The sequence below is a fragment of the Seriola lalandi genome, unplaced genomic scaffold, assembly GCF_002814215.2.
Source record: "Seriola lalandi dorsalis isolate HSWRI2012SDOR001 ecotype SW California unplaced genomic scaffold, Sedor1 jcf7180002054353, whole genome shotgun sequence".
NCBI classification, from domain to species: domain Eukaryota; kingdom Metazoa; phylum Chordata; class Actinopteri; order Carangiformes; family Carangidae; genus Seriola; species Seriola lalandi.
This window is the reverse complement of record NW_019524906.1, coordinates 1495730-1516864: the sequence shown is the minus strand read 5'-3', so window position 1 is coordinate 1516864 and position 21135 is coordinate 1495730. Positions and strand designations below refer to the sequence as shown.

At 41.0% G+C, this 21135-nt stretch overlaps 2 protein-coding genes across 2 annotated transcripts in view; one reads left to right on the top strand and one right to left on the bottom strand.

Annotated features, from left to right (window-relative positions):
* Positions 1-4218, top strand: part of LOC111656358 (protein unc-13 homolog A-like) — a gene marked incomplete at its 5' end in the record, with an annotated part of 40742 nt that extends 36524 nt beyond the window's left edge. Inside the window, 2 exons of the mRNA XM_023408048.2 lie at positions 2533-2692; positions 2799-4218. Of these exons, the coding sequence (XP_023263816.2) occupies positions 2533-2692; positions 2799-3087 (449 nt within the window). The remainder of the gene's footprint in view (positions 1-2532; positions 2693-2798) is intronic.
* Positions 4219-5790: 1572 nt separating this feature from the next.
* On the bottom strand, positions 5791-21128 carry LOC111656373 (unconventional myosin-Va). Its single transcript, XM_023408064.2, has 35 exons — positions 20751-21128; positions 19942-20052; positions 19661-19829; positions 18759-18903; positions 18419-18575; positions 18160-18303; positions 17946-18027; positions 17682-17789; positions 17432-17544; positions 17012-17280; positions 16823-16904; positions 16095-16235; positions 15666-15797; positions 15427-15510; positions 15219-15335; positions 15002-15099; positions 14792-14878; positions 13938-14258; positions 13423-13579; positions 13014-13253; positions 12708-12917; positions 12498-12591; positions 12221-12369; positions 11907-12122; positions 11598-11698; positions 11387-11501; positions 11021-11126; positions 10538-10651; positions 9409-9560; positions 8995-9084; positions 8714-8846; positions 8331-8631; positions 7196-7370; positions 7034-7114; positions 5791-6937 (listed from the first exon to the last, which is right to left on the bottom strand). The coding sequence occupies exons 1-35, from the start codon at positions 20775-20777 to the stop codon at positions 6776-6778; spliced, it is 4983 nt and encodes a 1660-aa protein (XP_023263832.1). The 5' UTR covers positions 20778-21128; the 3' UTR covers positions 5791-6775.
* Positions 21129-21135: the final 7 nt, after the last annotated feature.

The window sequence follows — 21135 nt, the reverse complement described above, 5'->3', positions numbered from 1 at the left end:
TCAAAAAACGTCATAGTATAGTATGGCATAAAATGTCAAAAAATGTCATATTACAATTAGGCATAAAAACATGTAAAAACGTCATAGTATAGGTAGACATAATAATGTCATGTTATAATGAGGCATAAAAACATCAAAAAACGCTGTAGTATAGTGAGGCATAAAAACATGAAAAAATGTCATAGTATAGTATGGCATAAAATGTCAAAAAATGTCATATTACAATGAGGCATCATTGCAAAACATCAAAAAACATCATAATATAGGTAGACATAATAATATCATGGTATAATGAGGCATAAAAACATCAAAAAACGTCATAGTATAGTGAGGCATAAAATGTCAAAAAATGTCATATTACAATGAGCCATAAAAACATCAAAAAACGTCATACTATAGGTAGACATAATAATGTCATGGTATAATGAGGCATAAAAACATCAAAAAACGTCATAGTATAGTGAGGCATAAAAATATCAAAAAACGTCATAGTATAGTATGGCATAAAATGTCAATATTACAATGAGGCATAAAAACATCAAAAAACGTCATAGTATAGGTAGACATAATAATGTCATGGTATAGCGAGCCATAAAAACATCTAAAAACATCATAGAATAGCAAGGCATAAAAACACCAAAAAACGTCATAGTATAGTATAGTATAAAATGTCAAAAAATGTCATATTACAATGAGCCAAAAAACATGAAAAAACATCATAATATAGGTAGACGTAAGAATGTCATTGTATAGTAAGGCATAAAAAGTATCATGGTTTCCTAAGGCATGAAAACAACATAGTAGTAAGTCACAAAAAGTCATAAAAACATCATAGTATAGTAAGGCATAAAAAGTCATAAAAATGACAAATTATACTAAGGCATAAAAAGTCATAAAAACGACATAGTATACTAAGGCATAAAAAGTCATAAAAACGACATAGTAAAGTAAGGCATAAAAATATCATAGTATAATAAGGCTTAAAAAGTCATAGTATAGTAAGGTATAAAAACGTCACGTTAGAACACTACGTCGTTCTTTATAATGTTTTATGCCTCACTATACTATGACTTTTTATGATTTTTCATGCCTTACAATACTTTGATGTTCTACTAATTTTTCATGCCTTTTTACACCAAGGCATTAAACATCATAGTATAGTAAGGCATAAAAAGTCTCAAAAACGACATAGAATAATAAGTCATAAAAACGTCATTGTGTACTAAGGCATAAAAACATCATTGTATAATAAGGCATAAAAACGCCATAGTATAGTAAGGCACAAAAAAAACATAATATATGAAGTTATAAAAACATCATTGTATACTAAGGCATAAACAATAATAAAAATGTCATAGTATACTAAGGCATAATAAAGTCATTGTATACTAAGGCATAAAAAGGACATAATATATTAAGTCATAAAAATGTAATTGTATACTAAGGCATAAAAACTTCATGTTAGTATACTATGTCGTTTTTATGACATTTTATGCTTTACCATACTATGACTTTTTTATGATTTTTCATGCCTTACAATTCTTGTTTTTATGACTTTTTATGCCTAGGTATTAAACGTCATAGTATAGTAAGGCATAAAAAGTCTTAAAAACAACATAGTATATTAAATCATCAAAACATCATTGTATGCTAAGGCATAAAAAAACGACATAGTATAGTAAGGGATAAAAAGTCATAAAATGACATAGTATAGTAAGGGATAAAAAGTCATAAAAATGTCATAGTATATTAAGGCATAAAACGTCATTAAAAACGACGTAGTATTGTAAGGCATAAAAAGTCATAAAAACAACATAGTATACTAAGTCATAAAAACGTCAAAAGTCGTTATTATAGTAAGGCATAAAAATGTCATAGTACAGTAAGGCATAAAAATATCATAGTAAGGTAACCAGGTACTCAGTAATTTCCACCTACTTAAGTTCTCATTTTATTGTTTAACAATACTGAATCAAAGGAGATTTAAATTGATATAAATTCATTACAAATAAGTTAAATATTTACACCCTTCAGGTCACACTTAAGTCATCACTGGAGCAGCGACTTGGTTTTAGAAGTCAAGAGGTTTCATTGGGCTGCAGTATATAGTATAAGGGCATAAATGTTCAGCAAGAAGACTAAGGATGATCTAAGGGAAAATAAGAACTACATAAGTAAAAGCTTTACAGTGAGTCATAAATGTCATTGTTCCAGTGTCAAAGGCACAAGCCAGTGCAGTATGTTCATACGTACAATATATAAGATGGCCAAGATAGGGCGAAGACATAAAAGCCAGCACCCAACTGCTTTTCAGCTACCAAAGAAATATATGACTTTGTAATGGAAAATCAAATTCCAATCCTACCTTCAATATCTTGACAGGAAACGGAATGTGAGGCCTGAGGGAGAGCCAGTATTTTCTTGTTCTGAATTTTCTCTTCACTCATTCTCTCTCACCACATTTTTACACATTTTCTCCACATGACTCACTCTCTCACCCACACCCTCTCCACTCCATTTCCTCTGTTTTAGTGGTGGCTGCCAATGACCTGAGGTGGCAGACGCAGGGAATATTCCGGCCATTTGTGGAGGTCTATATCATCGGCCCTCATCTCAGCGATAAAAAGAGGAAGTATGCCACCAAGTCCAAGAACAACAGTTGGGCTCCCAAATACAATGAAACCTTCACTTTGTGAGTAGCTGTTGATGATAATAATTTGTGTTTTATTTTGAGTCATAGAGCAACAATGTGGAGATGCTTAGATAACACTTGCCCTCATCTCTTTTCTCTGCTGCAGCACCCTGAGCAATGAGGTGGGTCCTGAGTGCTATGAGCTGCAGGTGTGTGTGAAGGACTACTGCTTTGCCCGAGAGGACCGCACTGTGGGCATGGCCGTCTTGCAGCTGAAAGACATGGCCTCCAAAGGCAGCGTCGCCTGCTGGTTGCCACTGGGTAAACGCATCCACATGGACGAGACGGGCCTCACTGTCCTGCGCATCCTCTCCCAGCGTAACAATGATGATGTGGCCAAGGAGTTTGTTAAGCTCAAGTCTGACCAACGCTCTGCTGAGGAGGGCCGCAGCTAAGAGTCATAATAGAATTTAAAACCTGTCTGAAGCGCAATCAGATGTCGCCACCCACTGCCCTGGAGCTCTCCCGAGCCACTGCTAGCCACTGCCCTAATAATCCAGTGTTGAAAAAGCACAGATAAGAAAACAGTCGTCACACACCCCAGTGCTGTAAATACATTTATTTCGGTGGAAAAGACACAGTGCTAAGCAAAGTATCACTTTAATTTTCTTCAGAAAAGGACCAGTGTGTTTATTGTTACAGATATCAACCATCCTTATGATATGAACACTACATACAGTTTAATCATAGAGCATATACTTACATACTTTCCTCTGTTTGTAGAGGTGAATCATGCCATAATCCATAATCACACACACACATGTACAGACACACATTTGACTGGTCAGGGTGAGCAATATCTTGTAGCCCCCCCCCCTTTACTTTCCAGTTCCTCTTGTCCCTCACCTGCACCCACTAAGACAAGGGACCAACAGATAATCGCTGAAATATGCCAAGACCAGCCCTAAGCACAACAAGACCAACTTTCCAACTGACCCATGAAAAACAACAATGGCTGCACAGTCTCAAACATTCCAGATATCAGGGTGGGGAACACATATTGGGAACAAAACACTATTTAGTTATGATACTTTTACATTTATTTACTGCTTTCTTCCAAATCATATTTATATTTGAATAATTCTATCATTATAAGTATAGTGTAATAAAGGAAGGACATATTAAAGTTATACAGGATTATTCAATGAACATATGGTACTTGAAAGATTGTCCTTGTCCGTCTTTATGTCTGTCTACCCTGTAACAGAGCACACTGCCTGACACCCTCAATGCCTTCTGTCGTGTTGACCCTCGTACAGTCTGTCTGTCTCCTATATAGCGACTGTATAGAGAGATGAATCTGATGAAAACATGTCCTGAAGCACTGTCATTCATCAGAGTGTGTGTGTGAGAGAGAGAGAGAGGGATAGAGAAATAGAATGTATGATTGCATTTGAGCATGTGTGGAACTTGTAATGTGCGAGTGTGTTTGTAATATGTTCTAATGTTGACCTCATGTAGCTGCCCGTGTTGCCTGTTACCTGCAAATGTAATCACAGAAAGCCATCACAAATAAAGAACATCACATGGGGGGGTTGGGGGGGGGCTTTTCATATTCTGGTTAGATTTTGGAGAGATTTATCCAAGTGTATTTTAATTTGGGGAGGAAGAAATGTGTATCTTCTGATTGTTTTTCCATCTTTGTGTTACTGTAAACATTCCACAACTAGACAGCCCGAAACTGGGTGTGTAGAGGTGCAGGATAGAAGGAGAAAAACTCACCTCCTCTCCCCATGCCTCAAAAAAAACTTGCCAAATCGAAGATGGCATGTAAAGAGATGATAAAAACAAGTCCCTGAGACCCTATTTTGCAAAATCAACATCCCGTGGGTTACAAAACCACACGCATTGCGCCCCATGGAGAGCACAAATCGCTAATGACCTTCTAACCATTATTCCCTAATGATTCAGCTGCAGGTGGTGTGACCCTGATCTCTGATAACGAGAAGTCAGACCTCTGCTAAAGGGCTGCAGATCCAGACCGCACCAGGTCTGGCACTGACACTAAAAAGAGGGCCTACAGTTTAGTCTGTTTCTCTGTTAATCAGTGTAGAGAACGGAGATGTGGTACGAAGATTAAGAAGCACAGGGTCACTGAATGCATGTATTGCTTTATTTATCTATATAAGGTTTTTATGTTTGTTGTGAATGTGAATAAAAAAGCATTCAGGCAAGGAAATGATTTTGATGATTGGGGTCTCAAAAAAAGAGTCAAAATTTCATAATGATAGTGGGTTTTGTTTGTTTTTACACTTTCTGCCTCTTTGTTCTGACGAGGGCCTCTCCCCCCAAAGCCCTTGATCATAACTGAATAACGGCCCCCTCTTTGGAACAATGTGTAAGAACTGAACTCTATGCATCTAATCTATAAAAGTCTATATAGATGAGTCATTTTTGAAGCAGTCTTATAATGTTTACATTGTGGGTTATTATTCTAATTATATCAGCACAAGCGTTTGTCTGATATGTTGTAAATGCTGTCTCTATTGTAATGGGCCAAATATCACAGCTGTAGTGGGGCTGATTAGAGACTGAAATTTGTTTGTGCAGCTTTTCAGCACAGAGGAAAATAATCTGGAACAGAAAACGGCCGGTGTTGTTGTTGGGCATTGTAAATAGCTCGGATGTAACAAACACGTCAGACTATGTGAAGTGAAGTTTGCTGCTCTTTTGTAGACTTGAATTTTGCTCTCAGTGAGCAGGCAGTTGGAAAATGTGTGTGTGAGTGTGTGTGTGTTTGAGTGTGTGCGTGTGCGTGCGCGTGTGAGTGGGTGGGTGCCTTTACTGGAAATGTAGCTATTATTGGAAGACATAGGAAGACTGTGTACACAGTGGAGATGAATAACAAATAATTTGTACAAATCTTGATTTGGCCTAATTAACAACTAAATAAATAAACTGCCAGTCTCTGACTTTTACACTGGAAAGATATATACATCATGCTACTAAAGGAAACTAGTTACAAACTGAAACTAAACTGAATCTAAGCATGGTGCGTGACTCTTTGGTGTGTACACAGTCTTTTATTCTAAGGGGACATCTGCACACTCTTTTAATAACTTTAGATAACAGGTAAACAACTGTCACATAGCTGGAAATGCCACGAAAAAAATTCTTTATTTATTGCTGTTGACAATGATACTTTAGTCGGGGAGATTCCTCCTCCCCCTTCAGAGGCGCAGTTTGCGTGTTGGGGGTATTATTGGGCTGGCATGTGAATCAGAAACGTGCACAGGAGTTAAGGGCAAAGGATAAATGTAGAAGCACAATGAAAAGCACAGAGACACCAAGTGGACAGACATGCATGATCTGTCCTGTTCTGTCCAGCTGATCAGGCCACACAGACAGACACCTGCACAGCGGTGCCGGGTCCTGTACTTCCAGAAATGGTGCATGATAGGAACAATAAAACAAAAAGAAAAAAATGTATTGTGCCAGCACGCATAATTATTTGATGTTAATTGCCAATTGTTGTCTCCTTTATTTTGATATTTCATTATTGTTTTCTATTTTTCAAATGGTTGTGAATATATAAATATGTATTACTGATGATGTGTAGTGGTACAAAGTACTCGCATGAGAATTTTTTTATACATGAGATGTTTCTAATTTTTTTTTTTTTTTTTTTATTCTGGTTGTTCTTATTGGGGGTTGAGGTTACTGGGACTGCAGTCTCATTGTGTTTCTGCTTCCAATAAAATATGAAAAAAAGCTTCATTTCATTCTTTGTTTGTCAAACTTTTACACTTTTGCTATTTCTGATACATACATACTGACTAATTTTGAATTTATCCATTTTAAAGGAAAAAAATGATATTCCTTGTCTCCATTAGCACTCATGCCTGTTTAAACTTCTTATCAGTTACTTAGCTGAGATGCACATTTTTGACATGACCACTCACCGTCTATGGTAAACAGACTAATCCACTGATAACTAACAGGTTCATTAAACAAGTGAGTGCCCCAAAAAAATCTAAGAGAGGAATTAAATTCACAACACATCTTGAAAGTTTTTTTAAATTGACTAAATGACTAAATTCAATGAGTTTGGATTTACACTGAACTGAAGTGACATCCTGTTCTCTACGCTCTGCGTAGAAAGGAGATCTTGAGGGAGTCTGGGATGACTAACTGCTCAGCATGGTAGGCAGCAGGAGGCAAGTAGGGGAATGTGACAGGAAACACTCGCCTCACATCCATCAGGAGCTGTGGAGGCTGACCGTCAGAACGGCCTTTGAGAAGCCCCTAGGAGAGCAAAGACAGAGGCCGCTTACATGAGACACCCTTTTTTAAGTTATTAAACAAAACAGACCTTATAGTTGTAGACCTGGACTGTGGTACCTGGACAGTACGGATGAAATTCAGAGTGACTCTTTCATCAAGGTCACTGTGGGGAGTGTAGAGGGTCAAAATCTTCACAATCTGTTGAACAGGAATCAGAGACCAGCAGTTAAACACAACATTTTCTTTTTTCTCTGGAAGACACATGACAGACAGACCCACCTGCTGGCTGGACAGTGCGGTGCAGGTGTGAACAAGGGCCTGTGCGTCCGCCTCAGTTTTTTTCCCCGCCTGCAGAAGCTGAACTGCCTGGATGAGGGGCTCCAGTGTGGCCACAGCGCCCCCTGCCTGCAGACCTCGGCTACGCAGCCACTCCTCCAGCAGGCTCACATTGTATCTACAGGATAGGAGAAAGACAAGCTGATTAATAATGTAACATTTTTGTTCATGCAACAAAGTAAGGATACAATAGTATGAACACAAGTAAATACACTTAAATATATCTTTATACAATTAATCAACTGAAACTGAATTACCAACTACTTTCATAATCGATAAATAAAAAATTCCATTCCATTTTTTAATCAAACAGTCACTCGTACCAGCTTTTCACATGTGAGGATTACACAATATACAGTGAGGTCTTCTTTGGGTTTCGACTGAATTATGGATTTAGCAAAACAAGCAATTTAAAGCTGTCACCTTGGGCTCCAAAAAACTGCAATGGATATTTTTTGCTAGTTGCATCCCTAATCTGGAGTACAGCACAGAGGTTAATGTAATCATCAACTGTAAACTTAAATTAAGTGGGTAAAATTCAGAGCTCATTACAATCTCAGGGCAGCCAAATTCTTACTGGGTTTCACGTCGCAAGGTCGCTAACAGCTGTCTGTTTCACTGTAAAATAACACTGCGATGAAGCAATATGTATGATGTAATATTGGACATATAAATTAGATTGGACCTTTGTGTGTGGGAAGATACTGTCAACTAGGAGATCATTTTTAGTTTAATACAAATTAATTGACATTGTTTTAGTCCAGTGAAAGAAACACAGTACAGTACAAATTAAAGGCAATATGGATAAATCCCTTCTTCTTCAATAATTATATATATGGAAATTAAATTTGAAAATTATCTATAGATCAAAATAAATAATGGGGATGCCTGTTTCTGGCTAATTAAGTGAATTAAGTATCTGACAAATCAAGCTACTTCATCAGAGACATTAAAGAGACAGCTACGTCAGTATAAACCAGCAAAAATACTGTCAACAGTTTGTCTGTATAGTGAAAATAAAGTTTACATATGGGAAAACGCTGCGCATGTATGTGTGTATATCTGTGCGTTTTCATACCGTATTTGCATGCCACGACTCCAGCAGCACATGTCTTTGCGCAGCAGCAGGCTGTTCAGAGCGGAGGCAGAGATGAGGTAGGTGAGCTGGTGGAAGGCCTGCTCCATCAGCACCGGGGGCAGAGCCTGATGGGACAGGGCGGTGTGGAGGGCTCCCAGCTCCCTCAACACTGATGCCATAGTGGGTGAAGCATCACCTGTAACGGTCCTGGAGTCTGAGCCTGCTCGCTTCCTGGACGTCGCCAACTTCGCCGCTGAGCCGGACAGCCCGGGGATGGTCTCAGACTCCAGCAGCGCGGGTACTGAGGGATAGGGGTAGCAGCATATGAGATAATGGGAGCAGTTGCGGGGAGAACAGCGGTAACATCTTCAGTGTAGTGGTACCTATGATGTTTTGCAGGTGTGTATCGGTGATGGAGAAGAGCTGCTGATAGGCCTGGATACAGAGGTCACTCAGGGAACGAATCAGGTCACTCAGGTCACTCGTTAGTGGAACCAGTTCATCTGAATCAAGGGCCTGAAAAGTATATTTTCATGTGGTAATATATATTGGGGATTTCTCTATTAAAGTGAGAATAGCACTCCTTTTTTCACTGCTTATTTCAGGACATAAGATGTTCAGAGATATTGAGATATAAATACTAATAAATAAATGTCCATCCCACCTGTTTTGGGGAGTGCTGGGTCAACAGGTCATTCAACACACAAGCGTTTTTCAGCCACAGAGCTGTCATATCCATATCGTTGCTATGTTTCTGCGGAGGCAGATAATATGAGAAAAGGTTATAATGTCACATGGAGATCAACACTATCATTCATTATCAACACTGCATGCTCTATACATATAATTGTTGTATTTGTGTGTGGGAGAGAGAAAGAGGGATATATGAGCCAGACTGTTGGGTTTGGAACAAACACATAGGACTAAACAATCGGGGGCAATCACAAGAAAGTGTTTTCAAAGTTAGTTGTGTCCACCTATCTGTAAAGTGACAATCTACCTGACATGATGTGAACTGTCCTTAATACATTAATCCTAAACCATATGGCACGCCAAGCAGGTTCAGATCCCAGGTTACCTTCAGAGCTGCCTTCATAGCAGTGACAGCGGCGCTGCAGAGCGAGCGAGCGCGAGTTTGGTCTCCACTGCAGTCGGCCTGGCGGACACACAGGAAAAGCACGCTGGCAGGTAGACCAGGAGGCAGAGACAGGGCACTGTCAACACGGATGTCTGGAGCACAGAGAGAGCAGCAACGGCAGAGTGAACATGGCCAGGTCATAACTGTCAGCTGTAGAGGAGTTAGGCAGAGTAAAAGTTTATTTTTGTGAGTCACGTCACACTCAGGGACTGTGCTACAAAGTCGTGGTCTCTTGACAAAGTCAGACCATCACATACAGGGCTGTGATGCCATTGGAGTCCCACTTACATTACCCACACAAGTTCACGTGTTTTTTTATGTTTTGAATCACAGGTGTGCACAAAAAAGCACAGACACTATTTTGGGCACAAATCAAGTTACTCAGGTCGGTGGAACTAGTTCATCTGAAAAGTAATCAACCCAGTCAAACGTTAATTTAGTCAAATTAAATTGAGAATTTAAATATACAGGATGTAAACAGTCAAATGCTAAATGTAGGGTTGGCATTCAAGCTTAGAGTAAACAAGAAACTGTACTTAGGTTTAGAAAAGAAAATATCTGAAGAATTGTCAGGATACATATAACCTTTTTCTTTTTTAATCAGAACCTGCTAATGCAACGTATGGTGGAATAAAATGACCTCTACTGAAATTATTGAAGGAATATACCAGCATAAAGTAGAATGAAATCTTTATGTTTTGAACATGAGTCTGATGCAAGTTATGTTTGTGTGATTTTCTGTATTAACTTTGGTTTTTTGTGCAAACAGGGCCTGCTGGCACGAGGCCTGTCAGTTGAGCTTTCTGTCAAGAAAACCATCTGAGAACTATATATACAATACAATACAATGAGTTCTGGTATACGCTGCAAAATAATTTACTCATAAAAGCCTTTGATTATTCCAATCCCTCTGATTCCCTGAAAATATATTGAATTCTTTGACTTTCCTTCTGTGGGGTGTCACTTTAAAAACCCCTCCTCTCAAAACACTTTGGATAGAGGTAGAAGGAGGTAGATGAGGATGAAGGCAGGATGGAGGCAGGAAGATGAAGGCAGTGGTCGGTCTCACCTGTGATGATGTTCTTGATGAGCTTAGCTTCATCTCTCTTCCTACATTCCAGCAAACCAGTGACTGCTGCTGGCTTCGGTCGGGACGGACAGGACAAGGTCTCTGGGGTCAAAGCTGAAAATGAAAGTGAAAATGGAAACTGAAAAAGCAGCACAAGAAAAAAAAAACTACAGAGATGTAACAGAAGATATGATGGACTGAGAAGTGGATAATTGATCTTTTATAAATTCACCTGCTGAGTGGAAACCTCTATGGATTAAAGAGAGCTTTTCTATATTATACATTTTTAACATCATTATTTTAACAGCAAATATTGCTACATACTGTCATGTCAAGTGAAAACTTCATATTTCATAATTGTTGTCTTTTCAGAAAAGCACACCAAGCATTTTATTCTGAAAGTTATTTTATGTTTTAAAACAAAAATCACCAGGAAAAAATGAGACAGAAGAATTTATACGTGATCTGAAAATGAAATCTCACCTTTAGTGAGGATTCGTCTGAGTGAGACTATGTTTCTAAGCTCCTTCAGCTCTCTCCTCAGTTTGACACACTCCTGCTCTCTGGCCTCCAGTAGTTCCTGTAGTTCCTTTACATACAAAACACACTCACATTTTGGATTTGAACCAAGGTGACTCACAGAGAGAGCAATAGAAGAAAAGCTTTTAAGTAAACAGCAACACAAGCAGCCAGTTGTGAGGGCAGCTACAATCCAGAGTACACTGACTTTTACTGTGTAGACTGTAGTGGTTATGTAAGAGAGAAATACTGGGCGATCAAAAAGTAAAAAGCGAAGATGGCAGCATAATAATTCAAGCACCACAGATGACTGCCTAAATAGGTCCATACCTGTTGCTGTGCAGCAGAGGAAGAACCAGAGATGGCTTGACTGAGCTCGCGCCTCAGAGCCTCCAGCTCCTCCTCCCTCTGACTGCGCTGGTTACGGAGCTGACTCTCCAGAAACCTGACACAGACCACCAAATATAAATCACAGCGTAACTTTGATGGGAAAACAGATTAAAGCACTGATTGTGGAGTGAGTGAGTAGTGTCAGACTGACTTGTTGGCCACTCGTACAGCGTCGTAGGCATGTGCCAGGTCCTCTCCTCTCATCTTCACCACCGGGTCTTTGGCCACATCCATCTTCTCCATCAGCTGGTCCTGTCAGAGCAAACATGAACACAGTGTGACGCTATGTTGCCTGACCTTATGTGATTACATCACCAGTTGGAAAAAAGTAATGTGTAGGCATAAACACTCAGAAAAGATATAAGATATAAGGCAACATAACACATAAAACTGTGAGGAACATTTTGTGATATCCCTCTTTGAGTTCTTTATTGTTTTTCCAGCTCCTACTTTCTCTCACCATTGGTGTTTCTGAGCTCCACACTGAAACTCTCCTCTCCAGGGAAGGAGACGTCACGCTGACCCTGCGGACCTCCTCCGGGGAAGGGAAGGCAGATGGGAAGGGTGACACGGAGAGTGGGGTGAGAGACTGGGGTGACAGTGGGGTGGGTGAGGGAGAAAGGGGCTCAAAGCTCAGACTCTGGGCCGAGTCGGTCCTTCTGTGGCCCTTCGTGCGCTGTCATGAGGAGGGAATAAAAAAAAAATACTCTCAGAAAACCAAGATGGAGTTTAAAACCAAAGCTGTATTTCTGAGGGAATTACAGGCGTCTGAACCTCAGTGAGCAGACTCATCTCTCTGAGGTTGTCATATCTCTGCTCCAGTCTGGTGAACTCTCTCAGGAGACCCTGGTACTTTCTCCTCTCTTCATCCAGCTCCTCCCTCAGAGCTGCACTCGCCTGAGACACAGCCTGATGCACGTGCTCTGCACACGCACACACACACACACACGCACACACACACACAGAAGGAAGAAGATACAAATGTGATGAAAAAAGCAGAAAGACTGATAGATTCATGCAGACTGTGTGAAGCTGCAAAGTAAGAATTCACCTTCTCGTTCTTTTTCTTGTTCAAGGAGTCGAGCAGAGAGATCCTCTCTCTCTTTGTGAGAATCGTCCATTTCTCTCTGCAGTGTTTGCAACTCCTTGAAAAATGAGAAAGAAGGACAATCAACAATTACAACCCCTGAAAATCGGAATTATTAAACAGAAGGGGAGGAAAATGTGAATTGCCACACAACAGACAACAGCTTAGGCCTACTTGTGTGAGTTGAAGGATCTCCTGGGCAGCTTTGTCCTCAGCTCTCTTCATTTTCTCCACCTCCTTCTCACTGATGGCTGGGCAGGGCTGAGGTTTCTCATGTTTCTGGCTCTCCAGCCTCTGTATCGTCGCCCTCAGAGCCTCCAGCTCGGCACCGGTGGCCTCTCGCTCTGCATGCAGGGTCTCTCTCAAAGCAGCACTCTCTCTGGCCTGCACACGTGAAAACACAACTTTATCATGCAAATACAAAATGAAATGACCTCTCAACAATCAACGGATCAAACCCCTCTGAAAACTTTCACCCACCTCCTGGTCGGCTCTTAACTGCAGCTGCATCAGTTTGACTTCCATGCCCTTGTTGAGCTCTCTGTACCTCTCGACTGAGCGGGCCTCTGTCTTTAGTTTCAGCAGCTCTCTCCTGGCTGCCCTGCGGCGCACGCAGCACTGCATGAACACCACCGCCGCACGCACTCGCCTGTACGCTTGCCTCGCCAACCACCCACGCACTCTGGCCTGAAGCAACACAGCGGCACGCTCTGCCACCAACTGAGGGAAGAGAATGGAGTTTATATTTTTCTTCATTTCAAGCTATGTGTATATAACTTGCTGCTCTGAACAGATCAGAAAAAGTAACTACAAACATACTCCAAATGAGCAGGAATAGGTTGTTCTAATCAAGGTAACAGGGTGGTTAAGCCTGTTATTAAGTGCTGACCTGTCCGTATCTGCGGCGTGCCAGTGTGCCCCTGGTGAAGGCCTGGATGGTGACGGTGGCCTGGCGGATCATGAGGAACAACTGTCTGACCACCACCATGCGGTAGGTCTTCTGGATCACTAAGGCAGCCTTGGTGTAGCGCAGGGTCAGGGCCAGTCTGTCGCCAACACAATAAAGAGAAAATGAATAGTTTTGGAAAAATACATGAAGAGAACATGACTTGTGTCAAAGAAAAAACGAAGCTTGGAAAATATAGGAAAAAAACAAAAGTTTTCTAGTTTCCACAGTGAGTAAAATTGGAAACCAATGGGAGAATGGCAATGGTGATGATTGCGCAGTGTAAAAATACATTGTAGTTCACCTGACATAAATCTGACATATGACACTTTGCTTTAAAGAAAAAAAAAACTGCATGGTGAGGCAATAGTAACATAGACACACAACTTGTATACTGGATAAAATACATTCAATATTTCTCACACACAAAAACAAAGATATCTTGTTTCTGTCCTCACCGTCTCGCCAGAGCTCCTCTACAGTATCTCTGTATGGTGACGGTTGCCCAGAGGATCCTGGCGTACATGATCCGTGACAGCCATCCTCTGACCCGGCTCTGGATGATCACAGCAGCGACACGCAGCTTCTCGGCTCTTAGCCTCTCCAGAAGAGCCACCTGACCAGCTCGGAAAAATACTTTGGTCTTTCCAAAGCAGTACTGGTCTGGGTCTGAGATGAGCTGAGGCAGGGTCCGTCTGCAGGAGGCCTGGGCCTGCTCCTGATTCTGAGCCCCTCGAAGAAGAAGACGGTACCTGCTGAAGAACTCCTCATACGTCCATCTGAAAGCAAAGATTTAAATCTTAAAGTGTCTTTGGTTTGTCTTTTTCTTTTAGCCTGTACTTTAGTCTGTTGTGTTTCCCATAAAGAACTATTTAGATTTCATGTGGGAGTATTTGAGACTTGAAACTTATTCCTTCCCTAACACAAATGTTTGCTCATTGTTTATCCTACAGGTTGGGCAGCCGACTCTCAAATACTGAACACTGAAAATTTTGACCAAAAACTAAGCAAATTGTCATTCTCATGGATCATCCATCTCAAGCAGTTTTTACAGTCTGAACTTCTATACCATATACTGCCACAAAATGAAACAAAAGCAGACTAAAATATAGAAAATAAATCTAAGACTGTAGTTAAAAACACAAATCCTCTGGTCCTGTAGTTGGTCTTTCATCCATAACAAGAATAACACTAAATGCAAATGCTGACATCTTCCTGCATATGACTGTCGTTGTGACTTCAAACACTCGGCTCTCATACTGTATGAGAGCTTTGTGGGGAGTGAGATGAATGTCCATGAAGTACCCATTACCTGGATGGATAACCTGCAGCACTGATACGAATAGTCTCCAGCACCCCACAGGCTCTCAGCTGTTGGACTGTCCTCTTGGGGTCAAACCTAACATGGCGAGGATGTTGTGGGTTGTTTAGTGTACACACAACAGTATCCAGTAAAACACATCTTTAATGCAAAATCATGCACAAAGACTTCACTGTGAAGGCCAGCCCCGTGAGGACTTACATAAAAGGCTCTTTGAGGTCGTTGGGTTTAATGCAGCGGACATAGTGAGGAGTGGTGCTGTTGAGGGTGTCCATTAGCATCTGTAAGGACTGACGGAACTGACAGCCACAAATACAGTCCAGCATAGAAAAGTGAAATCAATACAAAAAAAGTATAGTTCATGATCTGCTCACTCAAGACACAAGGATGCTTGATGATGAAGGTAGTAACAGCTCACCTGGAAGCCCACGGTCAGTTTGTGCTCTCTGGTGGCTCTTTTCCCTGAGCGAACACTTCCATTGGCCACAGTGGACACAGTCTCCTGCTGCTGGAACAACTCAGCCACCAGCTCAGACTGACACACACACACACACACAAGTTATTGATTCCCTGGTCACATTGAAATTAATTGAATTTGTGAAATTTGTTATGTAGCACATATCTACCTGACTTGCTTTCAGAATGTTAATAAGCTCCTCAAAGACTGTATCTCGATTCTTGTCTAAAAAGCCGCCACATTCATATTGCACCTGGAAAAAAAAAACAACATAAAAACTGTTGATACAAATACAGTGGAGAATCACACATTGCTTTTTTGATGAATGGTGGGAAGTCCAAACACTTCGCTACAGTTCAAATCCAGTTTTCCCTTAATTGAACTCCATGACGTGTGTTCATCACTCACCATGTCAGCAAAGTGCAGAATGACGAAGGCGCTGTTGGACATGCGAGGCTTCTGGAAGTGAGGGTGGCGCTTGCTGGTCAGGTGTTGGTTGTACAGCTTCTGTACCCAGCTCTCATCTGATCCTTTAGGCATCTGATCATAAACACAGAACATCATCACAGAGACTACAGCTTGATATATTATCACTAAAGACAGCTGAGTTTCAAATGGACTTCAGACTTCTGTGCTAAACTAAATTTAACATCTGATATTAAATGTAATTAGATTCTGAATGGAGCATTTTGTCTAACACAGTGACAATACACAGCAGCTTTCTGTGAAATTTCAGTCAGCCACTTTAAGAGAGTATAAAAAGAGACGGAGGAAGATACAGAATAAATAAGAGAGAAAAAAAGAAAAAAAACAAAAAAACAGAGACGAGAGACTGACCCTGCACTCCTCATCTAACAGATCAAGCAGGCCTAGTTGTCCCTCTATGAGACTGATGCACTGCTGGTTGTCACTGAACTCAATCCTGCTCCAGGCCAGCTCCTCCCGGACATACTCCTCCTGCTCCAAGTGGAACACATGCTGAAGAAAAACACATCATCATTTAGAAAAATGAAAATATTAAACATTAAAATAGATAGAAAACAAGAAACAAAAATGTAAGAACTCAATCCATCAACATTCCTCACGATAAAAAACTTAAGAGCTGTTTGAGAAGATCGACAGCTTGGCTATGAAAACAGATTGTCACACTGTCTGTGCTTGTTTCCCTCTCCATAGGAAGGCCAAGACAGAGCAGCACTTCCTCCTGCATTTTGTGACTAGGTGTGATTTTGAAAAATGTTCACAAAAAATAAGGAAAGAGAGGATGACACATAAGTGTGTAGTAACCTGTACAACTGAAGACAGGATTTACACGAACACTGAAGCAAAATCATGCAGGCTCCATCTGTGTTGGTATTATTATTAGTGGACTAAACAACATAGGAGTTAGTGGCAAGAGGTGGCAGGGTGGATTTCCTGAAGACGACATGTTAACATTCAGTGACATGCACTGAAAAGAATTTTGCTACTGGCACTTGCGAGTACAATGCCTCTGGTTGTCAATAAAAAAAACACACCAAAACACAGAGGGGCAGAGGGACACATCTACCTGTATCATGACTTACCCTGTTAAACTGCTGCTGGAGTTTTTCATTTGCATAATTTATACAGAACTGCTCAAAACTGTTCCGATCAAAGGTCTCAAACCTGCTCCAAGAGACACACTTGTCAGTTCAGCTTGAAGACACACTGAATATTTCAACTATACACTGCAGACCATTTTTTATCCAATACCACCAAGCCAGATCACTCACCCATAGATGTCCAGCACCCCTATGAAGGATTTGACTTGCCCCCTCTGTGTGCGCAGGGCGGAGTTGAGTCTCTGGACAGTCCATGTAAACAGCTGGCCGTAGATGTGTTTAGCCAGTGCATCTCTGGCCTCTATCGCCTGCTGACCAGACATGGGTTTGACCAGCATCTCTCCCCCTACAGCCAGCCTGCGATGACACAGCCAGTGGGCCATCTGAGGTCCTTCAACTCCTAGTAGCTTGGAGAAGACGGCCAGAGCGCGGTCGTCTGCCTGAGAAAAGACATGGGAGTCATATGTAACTGCTACAGTATGACGCACTGATAGAGGAAATGGATGGATGACGGCCATGTGGAGACATGTGTTTATAGAATAACTAAAGTGGAGGGGGAGACATAGAGCGCATTAGAAAAACATTTCTTACATCAATATAACCCCTGTCTGAACTTCTTCCACTGGCTTGGATGTTGACATTTCCCAGATGTAGAACAGCTGAAAGGATCCTGAAGAGCTCCATCTGTTGGTCAGGCTGCACACCTGCAAGTTTGACAAATATACCAATGCTCTTTTTTTATCTTCACAACCGAGGAGACGATTCAGTTAAATAACATTGGTCTGAACACTTGCAATTTACACTGTGCGAGTGTGAATTCAAATATACATAATAAAACTACCCAGAATGGTAAAAGCATTGCGAGTGCGCTCCAGGTCTGACACATCATCAGTGCCAGGTATCTGCATCTCTCCTCCCTGGTTGGTGTAGCGGAAGTGCTCAGGTGCATCTGGAACAGAAAGGCAAATCGCTCTCATCACTCTCAGACTGCATGTAGCAACGTGATAATATACATTATAATAGGGACACAGTGGATGGATACAGTGTGGGCATCTATTGAGAACAAGCTGAGGAGGGGAGGGGGTCTCCTGTGATTAAGTCTCACCCAGTTTGAGGGATCTCATTTCAGGCAGCTCTCTGGAGGCACACAGCTGGTAGAAGATATGGTAGTTTCGCTCTGCTGATGCCTTACATACACACAACAACAACAACAATCACGAACACTTAATTTATAAGTATTTGACATACTACTTCTGTCTTTTTGGTCCGTCTTGTCCCAGGTGAATTTTTTTTCCACTAAACAGTGAATGAGAGTTTACCTGGAAGACGACCCTTGACTTCTCCAGCAGATACGTCCTCATGTTTGCCCCAATGATGTCCCCCTTTCTGCCAAAGCCAATCTCAATGTATTTCCCAAAACGACTGCTGTTGTCATTTCGAGTGGTTTTAGCATTCCCAATAGACTGTAGACAAGAATGGAAAATGATTTATGTTTTTTATTTATTTTGTATTGTGGCTACAGTTTTATAATTTTCTGTTTATATAACATAACTGAGCGTAACTAACACAACCCATCACCTCCATGATAGGGTTAGAAGCCAGAATTCTCTCCTCCACGCTGGTCTGCTGTGCCGCTCCTCCGACCGCAGCGAAGTATCGCATGGTGAATTTGGCTGAGACTGTTTTCCCTGAGCCAGACTCCCCACTGATGATGATAGACTGGTTCTTTTCTTCCCTATGAACACAAAGAAGAGTGGCTATCATACCCCATATAGTGAAGTGACACTTATCCCTGTCGCTGCAGGTTTAAAATACCCCCATTAGTAAGAGAGTATATGAAATGTCACCATTATATTGCAAAAGGCCAGGAAACATTCACAGTAGCTCCCAGTTAAGATAACACTGTTTGAGCTCTGACCTGGTCATAGTGCGGTAAGCCTCCTCTGCCACGGAAAAGATGTGAGGCTCCATGTCGGCCATGTCCTGACCACTGTAAGCATCTATCACCTCCTCTCCGTATATGGGCAGCTGGTCATAGGGATTAATGGCCACTAACACAATACCTGCAGGGAGAGGAAAACACAAGAAAACACTTATCAGCATGACTGTGAGGACTTAAAGATATTGCATAGAATTTCAACATATAATGTTTGTAAAAACAGCTGAATAACACAAGCAGTAACTTCAGCATTCTCTACAACTACAAATCTACTACAAATCAAAACTACAAATCCAAATGAAAAGAATGTTTCCTAAACCTAGTCTGTTCATCTTTGTCGAAATCAAACGAAGCTCTCAGAATTATAATGAATATAAAAACACAACCGGTCCCATCTTTAGGAATTTAAGACTTAAAATGTAACTTAACACCAGGATGAAAATCTGTGTTTTACTGCTTTTTCTTTCAAGTCTGCCTCACCTCTGACCACAAGCCAACCTGTAATACACCTGTGCATCACTGCAGCAAGGTGAGGTCAGAAAAAACAAGAGTTTGAGGGGATGTTAAATTGCTTTTTAAAATGTCCATTTTCATGACAAAATTAGACAAAATTAAACAAAAAAAATTTGTCAAAATGGACAGTGTGAGTTTGAGAAACCCTTTATCAAATAAAATATGCATGATCTATTTTGCAGTAACATCTACAACCAGTGGTAGTGAGGGCGTCACCTCCATGTCTCAACCTTTGACCCATGTGTAATTTAGGTGACATTACGAGCTATAATCGTGCAGACAGAAGCACTCAGGAGCTGCCTGTCTCTGGCAGCTTGCCAATTTCCTCAAATCTCACAGTCTTCTGCTTTCACCCATTAGGTGCTCACCACAGTACGTGTAGATGCTGCTGTAGTCCAGAAATCGAACCCGGAGGTTGTGCAGGACAGCAGGCTCATGGAGGAAGCTGAGAGCTGTTAGATCATTTTCCCCCTCCAGGATGTCGGGGTTCCCCAGCGGTGGGAGATCAGAGGGAGAGCCCACCGGGTAATGAACCTCCTATCAATATAGGGAGGGAGATGGATCTTGGCATGGTGGCATTTTATGAAGACTATGAAACTTGAGCATTCACATTGATTTCTGGATAATATAATGGTCCTGTGTGTCTCACATTTCCATTAGAGAGCTGTAGCAGTAGCTGTTTCTCCCCAGGACTGTAGTCCTTGAGGAGCTGGGCGGATACCCAGACTGCATCTGGGTCAGCAATCCACACACTTGCTCCCTAGCAAAGGAACAAAATATTGTGAAACTTTAAAAATAAAAAAAAATCACATTGAATAATAAAAAGGGAAGTAGATACAGGGTGCAGATTGAACACACTTGGCATATGCTGCATCATATGCTTTCTTTTTATTTTCTGACTAACATTGTTGAGGTACTTGTCACATTCCCTGGCCCCACCCTGACAACAGATTTGTCACCCATCAGCATAAAAGGCTCCTAAACAGTGTTAAAAATTAACACTGGTCATCCTTCTCTAAATTGCCTGCATGGATTAGCCATTATCTACGCCCAACAAGTCTTATTCGCTTACCAATGTGTCAGTTTTACAAATAAGCTTTAATCCACACTTTGATAATTACAATTTTATAGATTATTGACCACCAAGTTTATAGAAATAAGGATTTAAAAAAATGCCAAAGTTTTTGCAGCAAATCCAATTGGCTCAAGAACACACAAAAATCAGGAAAGCTAATGATTTGGACACAAACACATTTTATGAAAATGTACATAATTGGGAAAAGCTGACAAACACATCAGACAACAGACATATAAACACAACAATACTCCACTAGCAATGCTGTTTTATATCATAATCATTACTCTTCTTTAAAGGACACACTGCATCAGAAAATGATAAAAGGTACATCATTTTAAAAATGCAAAAAAAAAAAAAGCCAAAACAATTCAATGTCTTACCTTACTGTATAGCTCCAGTGTTGCCATTTTAACTACTTTAAAGCATGTGGGGAGACATTGTTGAGAACGTCAGAAAGGGTAACATATAGACACCCCTCTGAAGGAACAGCTGGTTTCCTCTGCTCATCTGCAGAGTCGCTGTGTGTGCAGGTGACAGTATGTTGCACTTTGTCCAGGCTCACATAAAGGCAGGACAGTCAAGTTAACTGTTAATCTGTAGGAGGATGCGGTGATTGGATGGAGGGATTTGTCCATTTGAAGGTGCAGTTTGAAGAATTACTGCCAGGTGTGGATGGGGTGGGGGTGGGGGGGGTGCTCCTAGCCTACATCTGGGGTGAAAGATACATCAAAATACAAGTTTAACCACAGTTACAAATGCAAATGT